The sequence below is a fragment of the Podarcis raffonei genome, chromosome 13, assembly GCF_027172205.1.
Source record: "Podarcis raffonei isolate rPodRaf1 chromosome 13, rPodRaf1.pri, whole genome shotgun sequence".
Taxonomy (NCBI): Eukaryota; Metazoa; Chordata; class Lepidosauria; order Squamata; family Lacertidae; genus Podarcis; species Podarcis raffonei.
The window spans coordinates 47137805-47164105 of NC_070614.1; the positions used below are offsets into that span (position 1 = coordinate 47137805).

At 42.9% G+C, this 26301-nt stretch overlaps 2 protein-coding genes and 3 gene segments (V, D, J or C); 3 read left to right on the top strand and 2 right to left on the bottom strand.

Moving 5' to 3' along the window:
• Window positions 1-2574: 2574 nt before the first annotated feature.
• On the bottom strand, window positions 2575-7388 carry LOC128399147 (vomeronasal type-2 receptor 26-like). Its single transcript, XM_053360406.1, has 5 exons — window positions 7098-7388; window positions 5890-6753; window positions 5415-5642; window positions 4326-4452; window positions 2575-3476 (listed from the first exon to the last, which is right to left on the bottom strand). Exons 1-5 carry the CDS (start codon window positions 7386-7388, stop codon window positions 2575-2577), a joined length of 2412 nt encoding a protein of 803 aa, XP_053216381.1.
• A 5476-nt stretch (window positions 7389-12864) lies between these two features.
• On the bottom strand, window positions 12865-16686 carry LOC128399949 (plasma membrane calcium-transporting ATPase 1-like). Its single transcript, XM_053361858.1, has one exon. The coding sequence runs from the start codon at window positions 16221-16223 to the stop codon at window positions 12894-12896; it is 3330 nt and encodes a 1109-aa protein (XP_053217833.1). The 5' UTR covers window positions 16224-16686; the 3' UTR covers window positions 12865-12893.
• Window positions 16687-18221: 1535 nt separating this feature from the next.
• Window positions 18222-19173, top strand: LOC128399961 (Ig heavy chain V region 914-like). The segment is given in 2 exon segments: window positions 18222-18294; window positions 18384-19173. Coding segments are annotated over 2 exon segments (399 nt in total).
• Window positions 19174-21776: 2603 nt separating this feature from the next.
• Window positions 21777-22350, top strand: LOC128399956 (immunoglobulin heavy variable 4-38-2-like). The segment is given in 2 exon segments: window positions 21777-21842; window positions 21930-22350. Coding segments are annotated over 2 exon segments (447 nt in total).
• A 2397-nt stretch (window positions 22351-24747) lies between these two features.
• On the top strand, window positions 24748-25903 carry LOC128399957 (Ig heavy chain V region 3-like). The segment is given in 2 exon segments: window positions 24748-24874; window positions 24964-25903. Coding segments are annotated over 2 exon segments (441 nt in total).
• Window positions 25904-26301: the final 398 nt, after the last annotated feature.

Here is a 26301-nt window from a genome sequence, read left to right on the forward strand (position 1 = left end):
GGCGGACCATCCAAATCAGTCCCACCTCCATGCAGAGGGGAAGGGTCACGGAGAAGTCCAGTTGCACCAGGAAGTGTTCTGACCATGGCACTTCTTTAGTTTCGCTTTTACTTAGTGTCAGATCACCAACATCCATAGAGGTGAACACCAGGTCCAAGGCATGTCCGCAGCTATGAGTTGGGCCAGACTTTTTCAAGGACAGCCCCATGGAGGCCATGCTTTCCATGAAGTCCCGAGAGGCCCCTTGTAAGGTCGTGTCAGCATGGATGTTAAAATCCCCTAGGAAAACCAAAATAGGTGTCTCCAGGAGAACATCCGCCACGACCTGAAGCAGCTTGGGCAGGGAATCATTGGTGCAGTGGGGAAGTCGGTACACCAAAAGGAATCCTGTACTGCCCCTATTGCCCAACTTCCAGAACATGCACTCAGAGAACTGGGTTTCCCCAATAGGATGCCTGGTGCAAGCTAATGACTTCCTAAAAATCACTGCATCCCCCACCCCTCCCCGCCCACAAGGCCTGGGTTGCTGTGCGTAAGAGAAACCTGGTGGACAAGCAGTCGCAAGGACAGGCCCATCTGCTTCATCCAACCAAGCATAGTGGACCAACACCAGCTGATGACATGGCTCCCCAAATCAACACAGACTGTGAAAACTTCACACTGGACTTCAAGCATCTGGCATTGTGTGCCTCCCCATTCTTCCTCCAGACTCTGGGTCCTTGGTTTCCAAATGAGATGCAAAAGTTGCTCTCATCAGAAAAGAGTACTTGGGACCACTGAGCAACAGACCAGTTCTTTTTTTCTTTAGCCCGGGTAAGACACTTCTGACGTTGTTTCTTGTTCAGGAGCGGCTTGACAAGAGGAATATGACATTTGAAGCCCATCTCCAGGATCTGCCTGTGTGTGGTGGCTCTTGATGCACTAACTCCAGCCACAGTCCACTCCTTGTGAAAGTCCCCAGCATGTTTGAATGGTCTGTTTAATTAATATATCTCCATTTTAGAGATGAAGCCTGGTGTTATGTTTATTGCTTGTTCTCCAGGCAGGTCTGCCATTTCATGCTAAGTTTGTGTGTGGCACTTCTACATGTGGGCACACAGTGACACCATGATGTCTGGCACGTGCTTTCTTGAGGAATCATAGGAGAGCATTGAAAAGAAAAGACTGTATAGTTCAGTGGTAGAAGCACATACAGTTGGCACACAAAAACAGATGAAATGCAAATATCCACAGGTGGGTGGAAGAAAAGGTGAAGTGCAAATATTCACATTTGGGTGGGAAACCACATCATTGATATGCTAAATCATGATAAGAAAGGGCCATAGTTCAATGGCAGAGCATCTGCTTGACAAAAAGACTGTTCAAGATTCAATCTTCCATGGCTGGGAATTTATCCTGTCTCAATTCCTGGAGATTTACTCTTAGTCATTGTAGTAATGCTCTGTAAACTAATGCTCTGACTTAGTATAAGCCAGGTTCAAAATTGTGAGATAATTCCTGATTATTCCTCTGTTAATAGAAGCTTTAGCTGTTTCCAGTGGCCAGCAAGAAGCATTTGTGTTGCAGGTAACATAGTATGCATAATTATCTGACCACGCTGATCCTGTTTTATAATCTTGCTCGTATGAAATAGTAGATCTAAATGTCATAAACCCCCGCCCCTTGATTTTGAACCTACTCTGAGTATGACCAATAGAACATATATTTCACTGACTAGGGCTGCAAACCTATATCTAATTGCCTGGGAGTAAACTCCACTGAACTGAATGAGGATGACATTCAAGAAGACATGGATGGTATTGCTCTCACAATTATACATTATGTTCAAAAGTGAAACTAAAGGGAGAAAAAATCACTGTACAATAAACAGCCATTACTAAATTGATTTAACATGTATTTTATTTCTTGCACGTTTCAGGTATTTTAATAAATTTTATTGTGTTATAATTAAAATGGTTGCAAGTCACCCTGACCAGTACATGGACACAAGAGGGATGAGATTCACAAATTGTATGCTAAACTTTCACATTTTGTGAATTTAAGATATATATGTTCCATCGGCTTAGGACAGGAGTGCACATTAAAAAAACAACATTTCTTTTACCATATATAGGAACAGGTGCTTACTGCTAGATCAAGCTCACAGTCTGGAATCCATAGGGCAGCAAACATATAACACAGTGAATTGTACTCTAATCTTTTCTTCTGATTAGCGGCTCCCTCTTTTCACAAAAACTTGGCATACGGAGATCTCTACAGCCACCATAACAAACAAAACATTTGCTAATCAATAAACAGTCATCATTCAAAGATTTTGTTCTCCAATATACCGGTATGTTGGTCCCATTCATGTAGTGCATACTTGTAAGTTCAGGGTGTGTTTGTACAACATGGGCCTCCCCAGTGCCTCATTCCTGACCCTCATAGTAAGCAACAACCCATCTAACATAACTCGGGACAATCCAGTGAACCACTTCTATGTGAAACATATGCATTGCTTGATGCTTACTCCTAGGATAAGCTGTAAGCACCCATTCCATAGTATGAAAACATATAATTGGCAAATACAGTGATCTAAAACTTTCTTTTTATTAGTTGTTCCTTGCTGTTCAGTTCGGGCCTCATAATAATAATGTAGCATTTGGGGGAAAAGATACAACACAGTAAACCAGCACTAGAGCCTAAGATGGAGAAAATCTCCACAGCTACCATGTATTTCCCCTTGGTGCTCAGGTAGGTTGGGACAAAAGATACCCAAACGCTGCAAAACAGCAACATGCTGAAGGTGATGAACTTGGCTTCATTGAATGTGTCTGGCAACTTCCTAGCCAAGAAAGCCACAGTGAAGCTGATGATAGCCAGAAGGCCCAAGTAGCCTAAGACAAGATAAAACATGAGGACAGACCCTTCATTGCATTCCATGACAATCTCTGTAGTCTGTGAGTGTATGTCCATATCTGGGAATGGGGGAGAGGTTGCCAGCCACACCATACAAATGCCTGCTTGAATCATTGAGCAGGAAAACACAATGGAGTTGGCCAATCTTTTCCCCACCCACTTTCTCATGCTGGATCCTGGTTTGGTGGCCATGAAAGCAACAACCACCGTGATGGTTTTGGCCAACACACATGATACAGCCAAAGAGAAGATGAGGCCAAAAGCAGATTGTCGTAGAAGGCAGGTCAACTTCCTGGGTTGCCCAAGAAAGAGTAAGGAACAGAGGAAGCAGAGTAGGAGGGAAATGAGGAGAGCATAGGTGAGGTCTCTGTTGTTGGCTATGACTATGGGGGTATCTTTGTGCCTTATAAAAGTTTTGAGCACCAAAGCCGTGATGAGGGAAAAAGAAAGAGCAGCTGAAGTCAAACTGATTCCCAAAGAGTCTTCATAAGAAAGATAGGTTATTACTTTGGGGGTGCATCTATCTCTGTTCTTGTTTGGATATTGATCTTCTGGGCATTTGAAGCATTCTTTCAGGTCTGAAAAAGCAAGAAATGCCATCACAGGGTCAAATTACATACAAAGCCAGGCCTCAGAAATGTTCAGTGTGGATGTTGAAGGCCATTGTCCCTGCTACTTCCAGTTTCCACACATGGAGTTAATCATTTTAGTATTAACTACATTCCTTCCCTCCACACTAATAATGAATACAGTGAATGCTTGGGTTGTGAACGTGATCCGTGCGGGATGCATGTTCGCAACCCATGCGTTCGCAACCCGCAGCGGCATGTCTGCGCATGCGCAGGTTGCTATTTGACCCTTCTGCACACGCGCAAAGCACAATTTAGTGCTTCTGCGCATGGGTGGCCACTGAAACCTGGAAGTAACCCATTCCAGTACTTCTGGGTTTTGGTGCATCCGTAACCTGAAGAAACGCAAGCTGAAGCGACTGTAACCCGAGGTATGACTGTACTTGAGAAACAATGGAGTGGTTGATGGATCCTATATATTACACATAACAGTTAGCAGATCTACAACCTGATTAGCCAAATTCAGAGAGTACTGGCAGATAGAAGGCATGGCACCCACTGGTCTGTCAGGGCACGTTGAGTGCTGCAATCTGTGACTCCCTAGCCATGGATTGGGAACAAATTTCTCCCAACTAGCAACGTGAGCCTGGGGTATGTAAACTTAAGATGCATACTTGGCCCAGCTGTCCACCCAAGTGTGCATTGTCTCCAAATACCCATAAAACCCCTTGAACATATGTTGACAAACCCCAACTATTTTTGAGCCACTCAGCCACATGTTCAGGTATCCTGACTGGTACTAAATTTCATGCATGTTAATCCTGTATGTATCAATATTTGATGCTCTCCATTACATACTTGTTTGGTTTGAAAACTTCCCTTCTGGGCACAGATCACAACTAAAGCAGCAAAATTTCTTCCCTTCCTCTTTTTTCTTCTGCTGACCAGGGGGGCAGGAATCACTACATACAGAAATGGGGACCACCTATCCATTAAAAAAAAAAAAAAAGGTGAGAGAACTCAGGATGAGAGAGAATATGGTTGAGAAAAATGTTAAACATCTGAAAGTCAGATAAGGAAGTGAACAGTTAAGCCTCAGTAAATTTGGCACATTAACAATAAATGTAGTCATTCAATATCTGTGCTGGGAAAACTGGTGGAAACTATTTTTAAAGATAAAACAACTCAGCATATAGATGAACAAGCTTTGCTAGAACTAGAACCAGCCTAGCTTTTATAACACCAAGTCCTGTCTCACTAACGTATTAGGGTTGTTTGAGAGTATCAAGGAATAGACAGACGTCCCTCTGATAAAGTGATGCAGAATGTGGAAGATTACACCACCTTAGCTAATGGCCCAGGACCTCAGTGTTTTGACCAATGCAACATACATCCTGATTCCTCCATCTCACTCTTACTGCTTACCATTCAGCTGGCTAAAGCCTCCAAGGTCCAAGAGCATCCCAAAAATCAGATTCAGCAGCACAGGGAGCTGAGTTGGTTATGCTGCTGTCACTCAAACAATACTTGCGCATGCTCACTAGGAAAAGGTGCCTTATCGCCTTCTCAAAGAAAAATAGGAGAAAAGGGGGGTTCAGACTAAAAAATAATGCTTGGACCCCAATGGTGACAGTCTACTCACACATTGCTTTCTGAGCTTGCTTAAATACAAAGATGTCATGTTGCATGTTGCAGGCAATAGTTCTTTTTTAAAGTGGTATAATAGCTTCATTCCCCACCCCCATTGATTCAAGTCTTCTACTGCTTCCCCTAGCAGTGGGGTTTGGCATATTATTCCCTGACAAACAACCAAAGGGATTATTATAGAATCAGGCCCAGTTATGATACAGATCCGTTACAGACTGAAGGAAACTTCGCACCATTATCTACCCTGAATCATCTATCTGGATAACAGAGCGGCTTTCTCAAATACCAAAGAATCCATACCTGGTTGAATTTTCTGTGCCACATTATGAGATCCTCATTAATGATGAATTGCTCCCCTTCAAGAGCATGTGGAACCACTCTTCCAACTTCTGTTTTTAGAAAGGAGTTGTTTGGGAATATGTATATATTCATTATGTCAAAGCTGGGTACAAATTCCCCATGATCATCAAAAGACACCTTTTCACCTGCTGAGTTGTTAAACAAAATGCCTTGAAGAAACAGGTGCAGCTGGTGGGGGGAGAAAAAATAAAATAAGAACAATTTCCTGGAATTTTTCTTCTGAATCTTTATGAACACCTTTGTTGCTATTATATATTCATGAACGTTCCTTCTTTTTTATTTATAGAAAGCTAATACCAAAATCTAGGGTTGTTTTTTTTTCCAGATTTCAGTTATAGGAAAAGTGTAAATTCATACATTTTATAGTAAAGTAGATTCATATGTTCCGATGAGTGATTACCCGTCAAAATGTTACCTGCCATGGCTGAAGATTCTGTAATTCAAGTCCTGTGCTACACAATGTTCCTTGGTGCTTGGTCCTGAATGTACACATTGCATGCAATGCGTGAGCTATGGCGTGGACTGCAGTGTAGATACTGTAGCTGTGCCCACTCATTGCCATTTCAAAAACAGAGCTAGGAACCCTTTCCAGCTTCTCTTCCCCAGAACAGCGTTCATCATCATTATCTTCCATTAATCCCAGAGAATTTGGAAGTGAACATTCAAAAACCTGCTCCCAAAAATCTCTGAGAAAACCATCTCCTTGTGGCGAGTAAGGATTTCTGTTTTGAAGAAACGTTTGGAACCCTTGAGGTTCATTTGAGTGAATTGCAAAGGAAATGGTGCCTTGGAAAAATTCAAAATCCCATCTCCTTAAAAGAGGTGTTACTGCAACATCTATCTGGGCTGTCAAAATCCACACCTTGGTAAAAGATGGGTCTAACTTTAGCTCAGGAAATGACAAAGATATTATTGTGTTCAGTAACAGGTATGTCATAGTTTCACCGTAGAGCACAACTGCTCTGGCTTTTGGATCGTTGGCATATTTATGCAGCTCAAATCTTCCAATCTCCTTATTAGTAAAGGTATGGCCTTGACTTGTGATCCTTTGTGTGAAAGCTGAGCAAATTCCATTGTTGGAAAACAATAGCTCAATGGCATGTAAGAAATGGTCTCCACTGTCACTGTCCACAGCAAAGAGTCCAACCCATGTCCACCTGAAATGCTGGAGTAACCTTACAATGCCCAGGTGCTGGTGGGCTTCACTGAGGACCATGTTATAAACAAAAGGAACTTGTGTTGTATCTATCAGTTCTTTGGCAAAAGATCCATAAGTGAGCTGAAAGGAAATGTACATGTGCTTTAGGGATATAGGAGATGTGTACCTGAATGCATGTAAATCCATTTTATGGTTAACATTCACAGCATTATAGTCAAGAACTTGACAAATATTGTTGATGTTGATCCCTGATAGCAACCACAGTGAATGACTCTTATATACATACCTGCTTCTAAGCCATTCTTTCTGTTCCTCTAGGTCTTGAAACATGATTTTGCCTGGTTATTCATATATACAAAAAAATATTTCGGTCCATAATTGTTCTCTCTTTTTTGGAACCACAAACTCAACCCCACAATGAGAAAGGAATCGGACATCAGGTGAAGAAAATGCACAGATCTTACCTGTGGAATTTTGTAGAGATGTAGGATGTCTGCCATGTGGAAGGAGACATCAAAGACGAGTGCCCCAATAATGGCTATTAGGTTTTTCTGAGTATCACATTTATAGTTGGGGACAAATCTGTGCAATTTGCAGACCAACTCCACAGTGGTGTGATAGGTCAGTTTTGCATCATAGTAGCTGTCACAGATGTGGAAACCGAGTGTCACATTCGGTAAGATCTTGGGATTCTCGTTGATGACATTTATGGCAAATGCTAAGGCCAGGATGTGCTGGTAGAACTTTGTCACCATACTGTGAATAGATCCAAAGATCCTTTTTAAACTAATACTACAGTGCATGTAAATATTTTTTGGGAATGCTGGGCCACTCTTACATTAAACCCAGCCAGATGGGTGGGGATGGAAATAGTAAATTATTATTATTATTATTATTATTATTATTATTATTATTATTCATCAAATCAATTTTAATTTTGAACTCATATTGTGCTTATTACTATATATATATATTTCCATTGTGTGTCTTAAAAAGAAAATTCCAATGGTTTTGAAAGTGAACTATAGTCAGAAATGGCAATTGTAACCAGAGACAAAGAATCTGAATAATGTATTTAAAAAAGAGAATTTGTTAATGTGTATAGACCCACCTGGAAAGAAGTACCTTTTGGAAATGAGTCATATTTAGTGAAATCAAAGTGCTTTGTTGGATTTTCCTAGCTCAGAATCCATAGAGTTTGCAGGATAATAGGAAAATATAGGGGAGGGGGTACTATACAAGTGCATTGTGGCAGGAAGTCTCCTAAAATTCAGCAGTCAAAAAAGGCTGGGAAACCCTTCTTTCGTTCCTTCCTTTCATTGCCCATCAATTTCTGGAGTCTTGGTTTTTTCTCCTACAAACCAGATACTTCTCCAAAAGCTCATTTTCAAGGTGGGTGCATTTTGCCATAATCCCCCCATATCAGTGTACGCTGGAAACTCCTGCACTTCACTGCAATTCCCCACTCCCCTGCCTGAGTGTCATTTTCAGATACTTGTCCTTTCCCAACTTTTTTTCAATAATTGGTATTGCTCAGAAAAAATACATTTCTCTATATGTAAAATCAGAATGATTTGAGACAACACTGAGTCCCCCATTTCAATGCAATGGGAAAGTCTGGTCACAATATGTGCATGTTTACATGCCTATGGTCACCTCTAGTCAGTCTCTAAATCATATACCTGAAATTTTTCTGTGCATTAATAAAAATGATTAAAATATTTATGGGGGGGAAATCACTTCTTTCTCTATTTATTTTTTTTGAAGCAAATTTTTTTCTGGTAAAGGGAAGTGATATGGAAATGCATGAACAAGTGTGTGATACTGATCAATTGATGGAAAGGTGAGAAATCATCATGAAAACTAACGAGGACGAAAGCTCAACAAATAACATATCATGTAAAGCTTATGTGTAAGTTTTGTGAAGCTTTTCAGGGTGAAACCTCATTGAACAAATGTTCTGCAGGGGCCCTGGGATAAATAAAGCAATGTTCTGGATGCATTTGACATCTTCTGTGCCTGTATTAAAGATTCCAAGCTCACATGACATGGAAAGGGGGGGGGTTACTTACATTGGAATATCAAACGGCTGATCTTCAGAAGGGTGTATCCTAAAGAAAAGTTCGGAAAATGGAGATGTGGTCTGAGAGGCAACTCCACCAATGATGAGGTCCCCTGATTGGTACCAGCTTTGCGGACCATGGAAGGGATTGTTTTCGGCACATTGCATGATTTCTCTTGTGCACTTTATGAACAGTAGGAGAAACTGGAACACACGGAGCCTTGCAATTACACCACCAAAGCTTCTCCCTGGAGCAGGTTCTTCTGCATTCATCTACATGCTAATGATTAGCATCAGTCTTCTTCTTCTTCAATTATAATGAACGGCAGTAGTCAGAACTGCACCAATCTTATATTCAACAACAAAGTTGGAAAGTACATGCCTTGTGCAGCAGAAAACTTGAATTGTGCCCCCCACCCCAACTCTGCCCTGGACCACACATGTGGAAGGATTTATAGCCACATCAGAGTTGCATATACATTGTTGTGTGTTTTTCAACCATACACTGGAAACAGCCGGCTAAGACAATGAAATACAGTGATTGAGATAATTGCGGTGGAGATAATTACATTCGATGAAATATTGGCCTCTGGCGGACACCACTTGTAAAAATTCCCCCCTCCTCTGCTCTCTGATGGCAAAGTAACTGGGAGGAAGAGTCAACAGAATCAAGTGAGCAAACACCAGCTTCAAGTTTTGGCTCTTGGGTTGCATCCGATAAAGTGATGAAATATTCAGCCTAGATGTGACAATGACACAACCGGAACCCGTTGCCCATGATAGCAACACAGTAAGGGGCCTGTTGTGGTGGATGAAATATCTATGTAATCCAGCGTCCTGTTTGCAACAGTGGTCAACCACAGATACCTATAGGAATTCCATGTACTGTACAGGACAATAGCAATTCCCTGCTGCTTTATTCTGGCAGTGGTGAATTAGTCTTAAAATGCATAGGTTGGTTGGCCATCACCCTATCTTGTGGCAGTGCATTACCTGGGCTGCCTATGTTTTATATCAGAGCTGGGAAACCACTAGTCTAATTTTGGTCCACCAGGTATTACAATGTGTCCCATGAGGCCATTTCCCCCATACTGTGGTATCTTGCCCATAAACTGATGTCACTGCTGAGGTCCTCTGATGGATAAGGAGACAGGGTTTAATCCTGCATTGACTGTCTGCCCAGTTTATGGCAGGGCACAGGCACATACAACCAAAGCAGAGGGATTTAATTCCTGCTCAGCCTCAGATGATAATCGCCTAGCCATCTTGCCACCAGTGCTGCTGTCTTCTTGCTTGCTCACAGTAGAAGCTGAGCTTCTTCATGGTGCTCTTTTTCCTTACTGTATAACCCAGATGTGGGGCATCTTAGGCTCCCAGGCCTTTTTATCTGGTCCTTGGAACTCATCGCAGGCTACATCCCACACTGATCCTGCTTTGCATACAAATCTTGCCCTCCTGTGGAGGATGGGTCAGTGTGTCTGGCTGGTAACCAGAAGGTTGGTGATTTGAGCCCACCCAAGGATGGCTGTGGGCAGGATTCTTACACTACAGGGGGTTGGAATCTACAGTTATATGATTCTCCCTGTGTAGAATGTCACTGTGAATTCTAATACTGTACAGTCTCTTGCTTATCTGGGTGGAGGACTGAAAGGGATATGCAAAGATGGGCAGACACTAGATTACTGTACAAAACTATTAATCACATTTGCTGTCACAGCTACTCTGGACCTTGACATGTGGCTCTCAGGAGCTTGCCAAAAGGGGTATGTGACTCTTGGTGAAATTGGTTCTCCAGCCCCTGATATAAGCGATGGTTTGGCAACCTCTGACTTTCCAAATCTCCCTAGGTTTGTTGTACACTAGTACAACACTACTTACTCTAGCACAAGCAATGGTTGGGGATGGTGGAAGTTGTAGTCCAACAGCAATAGGAGGCTCCCCATCTCTGGAACCGGCCACAGAGAACATAAAAACAGAGGGTGGTGGAGTATGGCAACAGGAAGAGGAGCTGATAGAAAGAGAAGGCAGGAGGGTTTGGGGTAGGATGAGAAGATCTGGTGGTGGAGAAGAGCAAATGAAATTCTGCAGTAGACACGCATGGACTCTAGAGGGCACACCACTGCCATTCAGGAGATATCTGGATGAGTTAAATGGCAGGTGGACATAGACAGACAAATAGGCATGGTACATCTGATGCCCTTTTAAATGTGTTATGGGAGGGGGAGATTATTGGCTTGCTTTTGTTCTTATTTTTATGATGTATTTTGTATTTGTAATTTTATGTTGTGACCGCCATGAGATCTACAGATATAGGGAGATAAACAAATTTAATAAACAACATAGGTATTTCGCCACTGCAAAAACAGGATGCTGGTGTAGATGGGCCTTTGTCCTGGTCCAGCAGGCTCTCTCATGTGTTGAGAGTTGAGAAAGTTCTGCTAGTAGCCTATGCTATATGTCCCTCCCCTCCACTGCGTCACTTGACTCAGCTCTTTGAATTCTGACATCCTGCATTATGAACTGAACAAAATGGCATCCCCATACCCTCCAACATTTCTTCGATGAACATAGGGACGTCCTATTCCATAATGATAATTTTACTATTTATACTCAACACATCTTACTGGGTTGCCCCAGCCACTCTGGGCAGCTTCCCACATATATAAAAACATAATAAAACAATAAACATTTTTTTAAAAAAACCATTCCCTATACAGGATTGCCTTGGAGATTGGATAACTCCATACCGTCCATTTCTCCAATGAAAATAGGGACATCCCAAGGAAAAGTGGGACATTCCAGGATGAAATCAGAAATTGGGACGGCTTCTCTAAATTAGGGATGTCCCTGGGAAATAGGACACTTGGAAGGTCTGCATTCCAGGTCAGCTGCCACCTTCCCTGAATGCTGTCTCAGCAGGTGATGGCTGTGTGGAGGTTTTTGCCTAGCCAATGGGAGCCAGAAAAGGCCTCCTTACTGGCCAGGAGTATTGAATCCCAGCACCTGCTCATTAAGACCAATTGCAGGAAGCCATGGAGGTGGGCACTCTTCAGGGGACGGGCCCAACAGAGCCAGCAGGCTTCACTTGGGTGTGCACTCGGGGGATTTACAGTGGTACCTCGGGTTACATACGCTTCAGGTTACATACGCTTCAGGTTACAGACTCTGCTAACCCAGAAATAGTGCTTCAGGTTAAGAACTTTGCTTCAGGATGAGAACAGAAATCGTGCTCCAGCAGCGCGGCAGCAGCAGGAGGCCCCATTAGCTAAAGTGGTGCTTCAGGTTAAGAACAGTTTCAGGTTAAGAACGGACCTCTGAAATGAATTAAGTACTTAACCTGAGGTACTACTGTACAGAGGACCATTTTTAAGCAGAGTCTTTAGGGCCATATCTCTGGGATGCTGCAGCAGCAGGATTCCTGCAATAGCAAGGGGTTAGACTAGATGACATCTGAGTTGCTTCCCAATCCTATGATCCTAAGACTTTATAACATATTTGACTGGATTCTTTTTCTTATAAAAAGTTTTTTTTAGCAATTTTTATTATTTAATCATCTTCTCCCATAAGCAACTATTAAGAACAACAAGCAAATACACTTAGCCTACTTGTAGACAGATCTATCCCATCTCAACTCTCATATGAATCGGAGCCCAGCAGCTAAAAAAAATAAAATAATGGTCTGAAATACTGAGGGAAACAGCACATTTCCAAGCAGGCAGTTGAGGGCCTCGAGCAACTCAGCCATTTGTTATCAGTTGAAAGCATGAACAGGCACCAAACTAAAAGGTTATGCAATATTCATCTATCTATCTATATATATATACAGAGAGAGGGGACAGAGAGAGGCACTTCAGTATTGTTTTGAAGACACCCCGTGCAAAAAAAAAAAAAAAAAATACATTTAAAGTCTCAAGATCCAGCAAAGGTCTGCTAACATAATATTCGGACCCATCTAGGACGTAAGGTTGAGCTGAGTTGCTATTTTGGTTCCTTACGTCCACCTGCACCACCAGTATCTTCTAGTAAATTCATTTCTATTTTGTAAGAGAGCTTTTTAAAAAAAATATGGCATGCTCACCATGCTGGAGAAATTCCCATCTGTTTCTTACTAGAGCTACTGTGCACATAACTCTCTTTAAAAAAAAAATCAACTGCAGCAACAAGTGAAGGAGGTTTCAGAATCATTACTTGTGTTCTGTTAGATGGTTTTATTACTAGCTGAGCGGTGTACCTCATAAGGGGGAGTACGGAACGTATTTACTACTTTGTACTGAGTTTGTACTCTGTTCACACCCCTACACCATGAAGCCTGGCTGATTCGACGCATTTCCAGCTCACCATAGTCAATCTCTTCATACATTTCTTCTTCTTGAATAATGTCCTCTTTCGGTGGTCTGTCACCAAACGTTGGCAGGAACCACAGATAACGATTTGGGAAAAATACGATCACTTGTCCCCATATCAATGTCCCTAGGCCAAAAAAGATGGACCACAACCACTGCTCCAGTGAAAGCTTTGTGCAGCTAAAGGGCTTCCCTCCAAGCTCAACAATGATGACCTGTACGACCAACGTTCCCACGCTGATAAAGCAAAAAATGGTATTACTGAATATCCCTGAGAAAACATTCCTTTCCCCATGAATCTTCCGGGCGTTGACTTCATTAAAAATCTGCATCATTACAAATGTGTTAAATACAATGGTGTAATGCTGGGTGGGAGGGTAATTCATGGGCACATTCCTCGCGTTTTCTATATCGAAGAATTTTTCACCTGCAAAAACAAGGGAAAATACAACGGCCATCTGGTAAATGGCGTGGAACAAAATGTTTTTCAGCATCGTGCGGGAGATAAGAGGCTTATTTCTCCCATAGGGCTTGCGTAACAGCAGAGCTTCAGTTGGCTTTTCTGTTGCTAAAGCAAGAGAAGCAAAGGTATCCATTATGAGGTTGACCCACAACATCTGAACAGCTTTCAGAGGGGAATTCTGGGTGACACATGCACCAGTAAAAGCGACTACAACGGCTACCACGTTAACAGTGAGCTGAAACTGAAGGAATTTGGAGATGCTGTCATACACATTCCGACCCCACATGACAGCTTTGACAATGCTTGAGAAGTTGTCGTCGGTGATAATGATATCAGAAGCTTCTTTGGCAACATCAGTTCCAGCGATGCCCATTGCAAAGCCAACATCGGCTTTCTTCAATGCAGGCCCGTCATTGGTACCATCTCCAGTCACTGCTACCACCTGCCTTTGTTCGGTGATGTTGCTGTTAATGATCCCTGTGACCAAGTTGTACTTGTCCGCAGGTGAGGACCTTGCAAGGACACAAAGAGTAGGCCAAACTCTGTCCATTAGCTCTTGTTTAATCTCTCCATCTGGGCCACGTATCAGCCGATTAAAATCATGACCCTCCATGCACACAGAGGCTTCCCCTTGTTTCAGAATACCACATTTTGTAGCAATTGCCCGAGCTGTGTTGATGTTATCCCCAGTAATCATACGTACGACAATGCCAGCTTTCTGGCATTTTCTTATTGCATCAGGAACTTCAGGTCTCACCGGATCTTCGATGCCTACAATTGCAATACAGGTCAAGTCCTTGAAAATCTCATCCTCGTTGTCCCAGTTGGGTTCTGAGTAGGCAGCTGGGAATTCCTTGAATGTCAGGCCTATGGTGCGGAGTCCCTCAGAGGCCATTGGTTCAATCACATTATTGATCACGTTTTCTCTGTCTTTTTTGGAAAAAGGTCCTGAATGCCCACTGGCATCCAATATGCGGGTGCATTTCTTAAGCAGTATTTCAGAAGCTCCTTTGCTGTACAGCCGAAAGCTGCCATTGGGTTTCTTCACCACTGTGCTCATCGATTTCCGGTCGGAGTTGAAGGTGTACACTTTGTGCAGCGTCTCTTCCGTTATCCTAGCCCTTACAGCTTCAAAATTCTGGTTCAGTTCCAATAGCAAACCAAGTAAAGCGCATTCCGTTTTATTGCCAATTTGGCGAGGGAGTCCTCCTTCCTTTTCAGGAGGCAGGATTGTAGATGTATAAGCACAATTTACAGCAATGCCTTCAAGCAAGTAACTCAGTATGGTGGGCCGAATCATTTCAGGGGTGGGGACAACTTTATAATGTGCGCTACCAATAAAAATCTGGACTACTGTCATTCTGTTCATGGTCAAAGTCCCTGTTTTATCAGAGCATATTGCAGTTGCATTTCCCATGGTTTCACAGGCATCCAGGTGCCTCACGAGGTTATTATCCTTCATCATTTGCTTCACAGAATAGGCAAGGGAGATGGTGACAGCCAGTGGCAGACCCTCTGGAACAGCTACGACCAAAATGGTCACTCCAATAATAAAGAACTTCACCATGTGCTGTATATAAATTGGTGTGCATTCAACAGTCCAAGCACGCTTCTCAATTGCAAAGGTTTGAACAAGGAAAAAAACAATAAGGACGAGGACTGTGATCACTGACATTGCCAGGCCTGCTTTGCCAATCTGAAGGGCTAACCGTGTGAGTTTTGCTTGCAGAACTGATTTTTCTTTCGGGTGTGATGTATGCTTCTGGGCACTTTCCTCGTCCTCAACCTGGTTTCCAGACACTTTGCGGGGCTTTGGGGCAGATTCCTTGCTGTGTCCAGGAGTCATGTCTCCTGAATTTTTCTGCTTCTTCTCTGGCTGGTCATCTCCGACTCCAAGTAAAGTGAGGATGATCCCTGTTTGTGAGTTTATGCCCACAGCTGTAATAACCATTCTCCCAGAGCCTTCCATCACATGGGTACCTGAAAGTAACATTGGGTCCTCTGTCAATGACTTCTTGACGTGATCTGATTCCCCTGTGAGGGAGCTCTCGTCAACTTTCAGATCATGCCCCTGGATAAGCAAACCATCAGCTGGCAAAAGGTCACCATATTTGATCTGTGCAATGTCCCCAACCACTAATTCAGCTACTAGCACCTGCTTGCACTCCCCGTGCCTGATAACAGTAAACTTCTGCTCACTTTCAATGCGACTCTGCAACCCCCTAAATTGTTTTTCCTTACTCCAGTCATTGAAGGCAGTTACCAACACCACACACATGACAGATAAAAGTATTGCAAACCCTTCAATCCAGTCAGCCTCCTCGTCTTCCTCTTCCCCTCCAGGCCCTTCCGCATGGCATGCTGCAAGATTCCCTCCAGGTGGCTGGTAAAAGGAGAGTCCCAGGGAGATGATGGCTGCAACTTCTAAGATACATAGTGTCATATCCTGGAGTGCTTCCCACATTAATTCCAGGAAAGTTAGGGGCTTCTTAGGTGGTATAAAGTTACTTCCGAATACAGCTTTCCGTAGCTCTACTTCTGATTGGGTACCAACGATTCCAAGTGTGGGTGAAGTCTTCAGTCTTTTGCAGATTTCAGAGATATCGCCATAAAGTTCCTTTATTTTCTCCACTGCCTCGGACTTGCGGTATTCCATCAGGTGTCGCAGCTCTGAGAGAGTGACCCCAAAGTTTTTATCAGCAGTGTCTCTAGTGACCATCATCCTGTCTTCTTCCACAGAAAGAAATGAGAGAATCAAGATGGCTGCTATTCTGTATCCACAATCAAGGAAGGGGTTTTTCCCCACCCCCACTTGGTCTGTACAGAGGACAGCAGGGGGTACTGTCAGCTCAATAGCGGAGGGCCTTTTAAATTCAGAGATCCATCATCATTTACGTGTCTACACAAGTTCTTTTAGATTACCTTCTGTATTTTTTTTAAAACCAGGCAAGAACGATAGGCTCAGGTCTTCATTTATTCTCAATTTCCACACCTAGATACACATGTTCTGTGTGTTTGCTTCAGTTCTTTTCTTGCTCCATGTTCCCAGCTCAGCCCTGTCCCGACAGCCTGGGATCACTAGCTCTACGTTTCAGGAAAAGGGTGTAAAACACAGCTCTGTATTTCAGGCTCTTTCATTTCCCCATGTTGGTTTATGTCTCCTCAAAGCGGCAGTTACAGGAGGATGAGAAATGGAATCGGAATCCTGCCAGCAGCCAATGAATCATGGCTTGTGTCACATTTCCTCAGCTCTGAGCGTACATGTCACTCATAGGTGTGGTGAGTAGAGTTCAGAATTCTAAATTCTGATTCTGTTTTCTTATCTCTTTCACTTTGTTGATGAATTCTGCTGCTGTTTTGTCATCGCTTTAAGTTTCTCTGGTGAATTATGAGGCTGTTTCCAGGTGGCCTTAACTTTGCTTGGTGAATTCTTATTCTCCCCCCGCCCCCAGTCTAAACTTTTTTTGGGGGGCAGGGGGGTTAATTCTCTCATGCTGTTCTCTGATCACCTTCACTATGAAAGATGGATTCTGAAGCTGTGGACCCCAACAGACAGGGCTTTTTTAAGGGGGGGGAGGGTATATCTACTGTAATAGTGGTAGATTTATACTGGATCCACTCACAAGACACTTCTACGTTATTCGTTCTTCTGAGATGCTTCCCCAGTGTTACTGCATTATTACCATTAGCACCCTTGCACCTTAAGTGGGATGAAAAATAAAACAGAGCATTTGTGGGAGGAAAAGATTATGAATAACCAATAATGCTGTGCACTGGATACAGTTGAATCCCAAGTCAAATTGGACATATCCAGAGGGATTTGACCTCCTCCGAGTCACATTTAGGCAGCTACAGGTCACCATGGATCAGGTTGGGTGGCCAAGAACAATTTGGAGCTGTCATGAACTGAGGTTATGGCTTCAGCCTAGCGACCAGCCAGGAATGGTGAGCATGCCAGCATCCCGTTCCTCTTCAGCCACAAAAGGGAACTATCATCAGCCTCTGTGGTTGGCAGGAGCAATAAATCTAGGAGTGACAGATATACAAGGGAATTTGCCTGGTGGTGGCGAGGGCTGGGCAAGCACACTCTTTCCCCTCCTGGTATGCATGCACACACACCTGCTGGTGAACACCCCTGGTTGGAGGATATGAAGTTATGCGACCCCTCGAGCCAGGGAGAAAAATAACTATACAACCTTTAGAAGACATCTGAAGGGAGCCCAGTATAGGGATATTGTTTAATGTTTATGGTTTTATTATGATTTTATACCAGAGGCAGTGGAAGACAGGAGTGCCTGGTGTGCTCTGGTCCATGGGGTCACGAAGAGTCGGACACGACTAAATGATGAAACAACAACAACAAATGATTTTATATATATTGGAAGCCGCTGAGAGTGGCTAGGGCAACCCAGTCAGATTGGTGGTGCATAAATATAATAATAATAATAATAATAATAATAATAATAATAATAATAATAATAGATGCCCCTATTTTCATTGGAGAAATGTTGGATGGTATGCTGCCCTACTCTATTCCCCATTGATGGGAAATACTTTGCCATTCCCGAAATCATGCCTGCTTACTGTATAAGAACAGAGAGGGAGAGTTTGTGGAAGGCTTGTGTGACTCTTTTATCTGAAGGTGTATGTAAATGTCGGCTCAGCTTCCTGTTTAAATCAGCCAGACTCCCTCCCAGCCACATGTACAGCAAAAGGCAGAATGTGTCTCAAAGCTCAAGTTGGGAAAATGCTGCTTTTATTTCCAATTGTTTTCCTTTCAACCATCTTTGGGGGTAATTTTTCTCCACTTCATCAGTTCTAGGGTGTTCAGTTCTAGGGTAAACATGAAGGGGGTCTTAATAGTATATCTCTTTCTTCCTAGGTGTCCAATCAGAGGTTCGGCTGGAGGAGTCTGGAGGAGATGCCAAAAAGCCTAGCGAGTCTCTCCGTCTCTCCTGTCAAGCCTCTGGGTACACCTTTAGCAGCTACTGGATGAGCTGGGTAAGACAGGCTCCCGGGAAGGGTCTGGAATATGTGGCAGAAATAAATCCAGAGTCCACTACCTTTCGCTACGGGGATAAAGTGAAGGGACGATTCACCATCTCCAGGGACAATTCAAACAGTTTGTTGTATCTGCAAATGAACAACCTGAAGCCCGAGGACACGGCTCTGTATTACTGTACAAGAGCACACAGTGAGAGGAAGTGAATCTGAAGCCTGGCAAAAACCCTCCTTCACTCATGGCTGCTAAATTTATTAAGCTGCAAGAGACTAAAGAGATTGATTCCGGTCGCTGGGACAATAGTTTGATCTTGTGTTACCATTCAGAGATAGACAGAAATCCATCTCTACAGCGGTAAATGTGTGGGCTCTCTCTAGACATGTTATAATACATACATAGCTAGGTCAGGGGCAAAGCCTGCCATTATAATGCTGCTCTTAATTCAGATTGTGATTGTTTCAGATATGAACGGGATCCAGAAAAACGATTCTCACCTTTCCTCTCTCTTTGTCTCTCTATTCATGAGCTACCAAACTACACTTGCTTTTCACACAGAGAGAGTAATTGCTAGTTCCCTGCAGGATAGATTTATTCCCCATTCAGAAAATCTCATATTAAATGTAATTGAAAAGACTTTACACCCTGAAAAAGAGACAATGAATGTACTTTTGTAAACCAAGAAAATCTTTAGTATTTTTTAAAAAATAATATAAATAGAAAAGATTCAAAGACACGAAAGGCATTTTATAGTACTTCTCCCCTCATTCCCCAACCCCTCATCCAAAATATACAAAATGAAAAGTGAACCTGGTCAGTCTCCATCATGTATCAACAGGAATTAAAAGGAGAGGTTGTGGCTGATGGACCAAAAATAAATCAAAATATCTGTCCTCCATAGCCACCTGGAGATGAGAATGGAACTGAAATGGAACTCTGCTAAACTGTTGTGTTTGGTGGTTTGTGGACCCCTCTTCTGGAGTAAGTTGAGGTGGGCGGCTTAGCACACAACTCATTTCCCTAGGTGCACCCAGATGTGGTTTGTGTGTACCTGTGTCTGTGTACCACAGGCATGTGTGACACCCACTCACCACTCCACTGAGATGGATAAGAATCAAGTTGAGGGGCACACTATACAGGAATACTATTTCCTGTGTTTGGTTGAGGGCTCCATCCTGGCTTGGACTATTGGGAATGTGGTCCCCAATAGAGTTGGCCATGCCACTTGGGTCTGATGAGAGGTCTGATCCAGCAACATCTGTCCTCAGCAAACGAGTCTCCCAAAACCATTCATTTCTTCTCTAACAGGAGAAAGCAGTAACATCCAGGCACCAGCAAATTAATAATGAGTTCTTTATATAACTTTAGAGGGGAAGAATGTGAAATCTACAAAAATGATCAGCAACTTAAAGTTCAGTACTCAAGAAAGACAGCTACCCCTCCATTCAGCAGGACATGCCACGGGTCTCTCCAGCCATGATATAATGAGCACCTAGGATAGGTGCAAAGCCTGCCATCATGCTGCTGCTGTTCTTCCTTTATTATGGTCATCTGAATGGGATCCAGAAGGAAATTCTCCCCTTTCACTATCTCTCTACTCACAAACTACTAAATCTTTGTTTTACACATGCCCACACATCCTATGCATAACGCTGTCAGTTCCCCACCCGACAACTGAATCCCCTGTTCAGAAAACAGAAACATTCAAAGCCATGAAAGGAAGTTTATAGTACTTCTCTCCCCATACTCCAATTCCTCATTCAAAAGAACAACAACTCAAAATTAAAATATCCGCATTTGTTTTCAGTACAGCTGCATGCTTGGTGGTCCTCTACAATGCCCAACTTCACTAGAAGGAAAATCCATCCATCTCTTCTAACCCATAATTTCACACATTAAACATATACTCATAAAACTGGACCCCTGAACTCTTCAATTCTTCCTACTGCTTGTCACAAGGGGGCAGGCATGGTGTGGAGAATACAGGATGCCTTCGGCTGTAACTGAAATAAAACCACAATCCTAGTACTGTTGCTGTTTTCAGCTGTGAGTCTAATTATATTTTAGACATTTCCTTGATAACTGTTTATGTACACATCCCAGGAGAGATTGACTCCCTGAGAGACTTACCCACACTCATCTCTGTTTTTTCAGTCCTTGGATAATGATTCATGGTGGGGAAATGTATCTGAGTTGTTAGGAGAACAATATTCCCACTCCCAGATATACAATTCCCAGAGCTCCTTGGGAAGAGAAAGTGAATGGGAATTGTAGCTCTGGGAGGTGAATAGGAGTCTCCTAACAACACCTAGCACTTCACAAACCACAGCTCCCATAATGCTTTGAGGGAACCTATGCATTTTAAAAAGTAGAGACATCACCTTGCCAACAAAGGTCCATATAGTTAAAGCCATGGTTTTCCCAGTAGTGATGTATGGAAGTGAGAGCTGGACCATAAAGAAGGCTGACCACCGAATAATTGATGCTTTTGAATTATGGTGCTGGAGGAGACTCTTGAGAGTCCCATGGATTGCAAGAAGATCAAACGCATCCATTCTTAAGGAAATTAGCCCTGAGCGCTCCCTGGAAGGACAGATTGTGAAGCTGAGGCTCCAATACTTTGGCCAACTCATGAGAAGAGAAGACTCCCTGGAAAAGACCCTGATGTTGGGAAAGATGGAGGGCACAAGGAGAAGGGGACGACAGAGGACAAGATGGCTGGACAGTGTTCTCAAAGCTACAAACATGAGTCTGACCAAACTGCGGGAGGCAGTGGAAAACAGGAGTGCCTGGCGTGCTCTGGTCCATGGGGTCACGAAGAGTCGGACACGACTAAACGACTAAACAACAACAATGCATTTTTAAAATGGTGATATAGTGCTTTAACTGCATGGTGTGAATGTGGCCTCATGGTATGGGGCAATGGGCTGGAAACCAAGGCCAGGCACCATCAGCAGGTCTGAGGTATAAAATAAAAAAGGAAATAAAAATCTGTCACTGGTACCAAAAACCTTTCAAAGCAACCTGCACATCCAAAATACTGGATTTTACATTCCACCCATACACCATCCATTACAAATTATCTCTATGCACGTGTTTGCATTGAAGCAGTGGCAAAGCCATCAATAAACCTTGATGCCAAACCTGTTTCCAGATACCCTCTTTATGTGTCATGAACCACTGGGGGGGAGGCCTCATGCAAATATCTCCAGGAGGTTTCAAAAGAATCTCCTTCAATATAAAAGTTTCACATGCTTCCACTCCCCAAATCACTAAGACATTACTTCATTAACATTATGAAGTTTTTCTTATTCTTGTTTTCTTTGGCAGCCTTTCCAAAATGTAAGTGTGTTTTCGGTGGAAAGTTGAGAAGTATTGGAGATGATTGGATGACGCTCAAACATTAATTGAAACATTCTCTGCTTTTAGGGGTCTTCTCAGACGTTCAGCTTGTATTGTCTGGGTCAGGAATGGTGAGGCCAGGAGAGAACCTCAACCTGCTCTGTAAGGTCACAGGCTTCTCCATCTCCACTCAGCATTATGTGTGGCACTGGGTCCGCCAAGCACCTGGGAAAGGGCTAGAATGGACTGGAAGCACACACCCCTATGACGGGGGAAAGTGGTATGCCCCTTCTCTGAAGAATCGTGCAAGAATTTCATCAGACAAATCCAGGAACGAGGTCTCCCTCCAGCTGAACACCCTCACAGCTGCAGATTCGGCCATGTATTTCTGTGTCCGAGAATACCACAGTGAGATAAGGTCTACTGGGGCTGTGTATAAAAAAGGAGGAACTGCTTCTGAATGCAGAATCCCCGCTTGTAATTGCTGAGTAATAAATATGCTGTGTAAAGATACTTAACCGAGCAATCCTGTGCTCTGCTGATGCTGGGGAGGGAACAATTATGTTGCAGCATTTTGGTTATTAGCCAAATGAAGGCATGGTATGAGCATTTACTATGTGACTCAACATCTTTGCTTTCGATGAAATTATGAGATGTGGTGAATGTTGGACCCAAAGCCTAGCAGGGAAGTGGCAAGGACATGCACACAAGCCCCGCTCTCAGAGACTTCACATACAGTGGTCACCCTCAATCCTCCAACACCACTCCTTCTGCCTGTGTTTGGGACTGTGTGTTTCTTTGCCTTAGCATTATTAGGCATAACCTCAAAACTGCATTTGTAGGAGCTAGCAGAGCTCCATCAAGTAAGCCAGCTTCCTCACATTCCCAGATTATCATAGAATCATAGAATCATAGAGTTGGAAGAGACCACAAGGGCCATCGAGTCCAACCCCCTGCCAAGCAGGAAACACCATCAGAGCACTCCTGACATATGGTTGTCAAGCCTCTGCTTAAAGACCTCCAAAGAAGGAGACTCCACCACACTCCTTGGCAGCAAATTCCACTGTCGAACAGCTCTTACTGTCAGGAAGTTCTTCCTAATGTTTAGGTGGAATCTTCTTTCTTGTAGTTTGGATCCATTGCTCCGTGTCCGCTTCTCTGGAGCAGCAGAAAACAACCTTTCTCCCTCCTCTATGTGACATCCTTTTATATATTTGAACATGGCTATCATATCACCCCTTAGCCTCCTCTTCTCCAGGCTAAACATGCCCAGCTCCCTTAGCCGTTCCTCATAAGGCATCGTTTCCAGGCCTTTGACCATTTTGGTTGCCCTCCTCTGGACACGTTCCAGTTTGTCAGTGTCCTTCTTGAACTGTGGTGCCCAGAACTGGACACAGATGATGATGATGATGATGATGATGATGATGATCCATTTATTTTATTTTACTCTTACATTACTACAATGTTACAATAAAAAACCATCTTTTAACATTTTTTGCATTACATTCTCTCCCCCCCAATTATCCTTGATTAATTTCACCCTTTTATATCCCTGTGACTTCCCTCCACCTGTGTTTGGCATCATTAAGTTTGCTACTGTATCCTTTAATTTGTGTTTAAACAATATATTTAAAATATTAACCATAACATATTGTACCTCTTTTATCATAACTTTGTGGATTTCAGACTAAACATATCATTCTTTTGGAACTGTTTTACCATATATTCACCTACACATTCCCATTCTTTCTTTAAGTTTTGATTAGATAAAGTCCCGTCAGTAGCAGAATGGCCAATTAAATTTTGTGAATTCCTTGAATTGGCCAAAATGACGGCAGCAATTAGATTTCAATCTAATCAAAACTTGATTCCCAGATGAATAACAATAGGAACATGACACTTTTAACACCAACCAGTTTTTTAAATGTTTCCATCCGTATTCCACTTCACATGCAGCCTGATGAAGAACTAAAGACTGCTTGCTATTGTGCAAGTTGCTCCAACGATGTTCTTGTCCTACAAGCCATTTATCAACCGACACATTTGCTGAAATATTTGTACCGACGGAAACCCCATGAAGCACCCAGGAGTCAAACTTTGTTCTGTGAAAGGCAGGCATGTCCAAAGTCCATTTGGGGGGCCTAATCCGGCTCCCTGGCTGGTTTTATCTGACCCCGAGACAGTTTATTTATTGGGGTCAAATCCTTAGAAAAGCTCAACAAGTACAATCCTAAAAAAAGCTCAAGAACTTTGGGGTAAAATCCTAAAAGAAGCTCAAGAACTTTGGTCAGCCCTCATGCACATTCACTTCATCAAATCTGGCCCTTGTTGGAAAAAAGCTTGGGCACCCCTGGTGTAAGGCTTTATTGCAGTTGCTGTCTTGCATCATCATATAGCAGTCTTCTTACATTTCCAGCATTTTACAACCAAATCTTTGGCATCAGTGTCAGGAATCTGTGGTGAATGTCCATCTTTCCTTTTGTTAACAACCACTGGCAGACAATTCCACAATAATATTTCTCTTTCATTGCTGAACTATTCCTCATAGTTTTTAATGAATTGGGAACCTAAAAGTGCCATTTTTGGCATTGAACTCACACCTCCTACCCTACAGCTCTCTGTAGCATAGCTGTCAACTTTTCCCTTTTCTTGTGAGGAACCCTATCCGGAATAAGAGAATTTCCCTTTAAAAAAAGGGAAGTGTTGACAGCTTTGCTCTGTAGATTTCATGAGAAATTGTTTGCCATTCCTGAAATCATGCCTTCATTTTATACTTCAAATCATTTTATACTTACTGTATAAAAACAGAGAGCATTTGTGGAAGGCCTGATTGACTCTTTTATCTGGAGGTATATGTAAATGCACGGTCAGCTTCCTGTTTAAATCAGCCAGACTCCCTCCCAGCTACAGCTACACCAAAAGGCAGAACGCTCTGTAGATACAGGATCACTTTCAGTCAATGCATCTCAAAGCTCAAGTTGGGAAAATGCTGCTTTTATTTCCAATTGTTTTCCTTTCAACCATCTTTGGGGGTAATTTTTCTCCGTTTCCTGATAGGGGTGTGTTCAGATCTTGAGGTTAACACGAAGGGGGTCTTAATAGTATATCTCTTTCTCCCTAGGTGCCCAAACAGAGGTTCGGCTGGAGGAGTCTGGAGGAGATGTCAAAAGGCCTGGGGAGTCTACCCGCCTTTCCTGTCAAGCCTCTGAGTTCACCTTTGGCAGATACTGGATGAGCTGGGTGAAAAAGGCTCCTGGGAAGGGCGTCGAATGGGTGGGAGAAATACAGCCAGATTCAACTAGCATTACTTACTTGGATAAATTCAAAGGACGATTCACCATCTCCAGGGACAATTCAAACAGCTTGTTGTATCTGCAAATGTACAACTTGAAACCTGAGGACACGGCTGTGTATTACTGTGCAAGACGCACAGTGAGAGGAAGTGAATCTGAAGGCAGGCAAAAACCGCCCTCTGCTTATGGTAGCTAAGATCATTCAGCTGCAAGAGACCGGAGAAAACTACAGTGGTACCTCGGAAGTTGAACGGAATTCGTTCCGGAAGTCTGTTCGACTTTCAAAACGTTTGGAAACCAACACATGGCTTCCAACTGGCTGCAGGAAGCTCCCACAGGCAATTGGAAGTCGTTGAAGCCCCGTTGGATGTTTGGCTTCCAAAGAACGTTCACAAACCGGGGCACTCACTTCCGGGTTTGCAGCTTTCAGAAGCAAAAACTTTCGACTCAAGATGTCCTGGATCCAAGGTACGACTGTATTCTGAGACAAGTTTGATCTTGTCTTTTCTTGGGTTCCCATTCAGAAAGAGATATCCACCCACTGATACAGCTGTAAATGTGTGGACTGTCCTTAGTCAAGTTACAATGGACATACTAGGTCAGGGGCAAATCCTGTCATCATGATGATGCTCTTCTTTCAGACTGGGCATCTGAATGCCATCAAGAATGACAATTCTCACGTCTCATGTCTCTGCTTTCTATGTTTCCCTTTTCACAACCTACTTTTCTGAAACACAAAGGTGCAGAACACTCTCACAATGCTTTTCAGAAAACAAAGCAATGAAAGAAACCTTATGGTACTTCTCCCATCATTCCCCAATCTCTCAATCCAAATACAGTGGTGCCCCGCAAGATGAATGCCTCGGAAGACGAAAAACTCGCAAGACGAAAGAGTTTTTCGTTTTTTGAGTTGCTTCGCAAGACGAAAACGAAAACGTCTTGCAAGTTTGTTTCCTTTTTCTTAAAAACAAGTTGCGACTTGACTTCGAGGAGCAACTCATAGCACGCGGTGTGGTAGCCTTTTTTGAGGTTTTTGAAGACTTTGGTGATTTTTGAAGCTTTTCCAAAACTTCTTTTGAAACTGTGCTTCGCAAGATGAAAAAATCGCAAGACGAAAAAACTCGCGGAACGAATTAATTTCGTCTTGCAAGGTACCACTGTATACA

Coding starts and splice junctions, on each gene's coding strand:
- LOC128399147 (XM_053360406.1), bottom strand. CDS start 7,388: ATGGTGACAAAGTTCTACCAGCACATCCTGGCCTTAGCATTTGCCATA. Junction 6,754..7,097: donor ATCTCTACAAAATTCCACAG/GTAAGATCTGTG, acceptor ATTTCCTTTCAG/CTCACTTATGGATCTTTTGC. Junction 3,477..4,325: donor GAAGTTTTCAAACCAAACAA/GTATGTAATGGA, acceptor TTGCTTTTTCAG/ACCTGAAAGAATGCTTCAAA.
- LOC128399949 (XM_053361858.1), bottom strand. CDS start 16,223: ATGATGGTCACTAGAGACACTGCTGATAAAAACTTTGGGGTCACTCTC.